This window comes from Castanea sativa, chromosome 1, assembly GCF_040712315.1.
Source record: "Castanea sativa cultivar Marrone di Chiusa Pesio chromosome 1, ASM4071231v1".
In the NCBI taxonomy this organism is placed as follows: domain Eukaryota; kingdom Viridiplantae; phylum Streptophyta; class Magnoliopsida; order Fagales; family Fagaceae; genus Castanea; species Castanea sativa.
Window position 1 is genome coordinate 91,583,383 of NC_134013.1, and position 3,256 is coordinate 91,586,638.

Consider the following 3,256-nt stretch of genomic DNA (forward strand, 5'->3'; position numbering starts at 1 on the left):
ATTCCTAGATGATTTAGGGAGTTATGGGATGGGAAGTTAAATCCTAAGGTGTCGCACCTAGATCTCCCCACTCAACTGGGCAGTGGGGGCCATCGTGCCAGTTGCCAGAGACGATGAGGTAGTCATCCTTCATGCCTTTATTGGATTTGGGCAAACAGGAGATCAACCTAACTACGCTGGAGCGGGATTTGATGTAGTAACCTACTCCAGTGAGTTTGTGGCATTCGTACATAAAGACGACATCATGCCAGGTGAGGTTCAGACCCATTTGCTCATTTAGAGCGTCGACGCTACCCAAAACTCTAAAAATGTTTGGGGCGCACTGATCGGGACACAACCGGTGGTTATGGAGGTACTCCCTGGTTACAGGCTTCATTGGGAGGGTCATCCCACCTTCTACGAAGGCTACCATTGGGATGATAACCTCTCCAGCCTTCCTAGAACCGGCCACGGCTTCCGCCGGGCAGTATTCTAAACCTACGTCGCTGGGAGTACGATACTTGGCTCTAAAGCCTTCCATCCCAGCGGCGGTATCAACTAGACATTTAAACTTTCCCATAAAAAAGGAACGAAAAACTAAGTTTTAAGAGGGAGAACTGTTATAAGGGGAGCCGAGGACAGGGTCCGAGGAGAAAGGGTTAAGAGAAAAGGAATAAGAACTTACAAATTTCAAGTTGTTCAAATTTCCACGGATTTCTGCAGACAAAGGGTGATTGCTGATGTTTTGATGGGATTAGCCTCTGGGGAAATAAATGAAGGCACAGGTTCCCGAAGCGTCACGACGTGCGGGAAGCGGCCTCGAAATTGTATTTTTCCCGCCCAAATTTTCATGGAGTAACAAGGACCGTTGGATGCTCATCTCACCGTTGAACGTGGGGGACAAGGTATAACTTACGGTAATAAATACGCGCGTTTTTGAAAATAAAACCCCCAAGTGGCATCCTCTGGAACGCGAAACAGTCTTCACACGTGTAGTTATTTACAGAACGTGTGGGTAAAGTTTTCGTTGGATCAAAACCCTATTTTTCTCCTCGGATGATGAAAAATAGAGTTTTGAGGGGCTATTGTGGGGAGTAAAGGACCCAAATGGGCATATGGGCCTTTAGACTGTAGCATGGAGGGCCGACCTGCTCCAGAATTAAACTCTACGAATTGGCCCATACGCCGAGGATCCGAGGGTACAGCCGAGGGCGAGCTTTTCCTCGGACAGATCCAAGAGAACTCAAGACTTCATTATGAAGGTCAAGACACAACTCTGGAAAGACTAATGGTTAAAAGGGGACACCCTGAACCTTCTAGATGCACCAGTGTTAAAGAAAAATATCAAGGGCAAAGGTTGCCACCTCCGCATTAAAGGCTCTGCACCTACCTCCCTAGCCGCATTGATGGGGAAGTGACCCCTGAACAGTAGGGCTGAAACTTCTAGTCACTGTCCAAAAAGTATCAAGGAAGGAAGTATTTAAGGGGGTGGAGGCCAGAGAGAGGGGGGGATCGGCAACAAAGAAAGAAACTAAGAATTGTAACTTTTAAGTAAGAAATAGAAATAATACAGAAGTAGTCCTCGGCTTACGTCCGAGGAGGCCTATTTACAATTATCTTTCGTTATTTACAGGTGTTTGTAACTCTTAGCCCATTATCAAGTTCTTAGCACTTCTAATCTAGGTTTCAAGCCCATGCTCTACAAATTTTATTGTCTAAGGCTCATTGGGCCTGAGCCCATAACCTTCTTTGGGTCCAAGTGCAATTGTGCACTTACAATGTAATTTTTAAGAAGAACAAATCAATATAAGTTTGTTATGAGGTTTGATTATCATAATAGTGTTTTTTTTAAAAGAATGAAGAATTTGAATAATTTATTTAAATAAACATTACATATATATATATATATATATATATATATATATGTATTTATTTGTATATATATTGCTTGAAGTTATAGTCAATTTTATGTAATTCATTTAAAAGTAATGACTTTAAAAAAATGAGTAACTACCCTAAAGATTAGATTTGTATATTCATAGCTTTCATGTTTAGAAAGACTTTCACTTAAATTCAGTCGGACCAAAATAGTCTGAAACGCTACGTTAATGTAGCTCAACAAAAGTGTAGCAACATTAAATACTATACTTAAGAATTTAGATATTACAAGTTTGGGGGATATATATATATATATATATATATATATATATATATGGCGTAAATAACTTTTGGTCTCTACATTTTGGGGTCATTTCTATTTTGGTCCCTACATTTTTATTTTACCACTTTTAGTTCCTAAATCAATTAACGCGTTTCATTTTGGTCCTTACCATTACTCACTTAACAGAAATTGCTGATGTGGCAAACATCGTCCACTGTTGGCACATTAAATGCTAATGTGGCTAATAAAATAATATTAAAAATACCACGTCAGCTTATAAATTAAAAATATTTATTTATTTATTTTAACTAAGTAAAAAAATTAAAAAAAGATTGTTTAAAAAAGAAATTAAATTAATTAAATTAAAAAAAAATTCTTTACATTATGTTCTTCCCTAAATCCCCAAATCTCAATACGCCAAATCCAATCTCAAAGAGCTTCAAGAGCAACAAAAATGTCAGGCCGTGGAAAGGGAGGCAAGGGATTGGGCAAAGGAGGAGCCAAGAGGCACAGGAAGGTTCTGAGAGATAACATTCAGGGAATCACAAAGCCAGCCATTCGGAGATTGGCGAGGAGAGGAGTCAAGAGGATCAGCGGCCTCATCTACGAAGAAACTAGAGGAGTCCTCAAGATCTTCTTGGAGAATGTGATTCGTGACGCCGTGACTTACACTGAGCACGCTAGGAGGAAAAATGTGACTGCCATGGATGTGGTCTACGCGCTCAAGAGGCAGGGAAGGACCTTGTATGGTTTTGGGGGTTGATAAAATTGAAATTTGTACCTGGTTTTCTTGGTATATGTTGTTAAGCGATAATTTTTAGTTTTCGAAAATGAATGAAATGGAATTTTCCTTCCCGGGTTTTGTGAATTGGATTCAACTGTGAAATGATTTCTTATGCTCATTCTGATCTGAATCAGTGTTTGCGTTTATTGTTTTGCCATTTCTAATAGGCTAAAATGATGATTTTGAAAAGGATCTTCGTTTTTGGAGTTGGTGTTAGTAGCAAAATGTGAAGAACATATCGTAAAGATTTTTTTTTAATTTTTTTATTTAGTTAAAATAAATAAAATTTTTTTTTAATTTATAAGCTGACATGACATTTTTAATATTATTTT

The 3,256-nt window shown here is 38.9% G+C and overlaps 1 protein-coding gene across 1 annotated transcript; it reads left to right on the forward strand.

Moving 5' to 3' along the window:
• Nucleotides 1-2,553: 2,553 nt before the first annotated feature.
• LOC142622880 (histone H4-like) lies at nucleotides 2,554-2,989 on the forward strand. Its single transcript, XM_075796440.1, has one exon. The coding sequence runs from the start codon at nucleotides 2,595-2,597 to the stop codon at nucleotides 2,901-2,903; it is 309 nt and encodes a 102-aa protein (XP_075652555.1). The 5' UTR covers nucleotides 2,554-2,594; the 3' UTR covers nucleotides 2,904-2,989.
• Nucleotides 2,990-3,256: the final 267 nt, after the last annotated feature.

What these genes read in the sequence shown, in the direction of transcription:
- LOC142622880 (XM_075796440.1), top strand. Translation starts at nt 2,595, where the DNA reads ATGTCAGGCCGTGGAAAGGGAGGCAAGGGATTGGGCAAAGGAGGAGCC.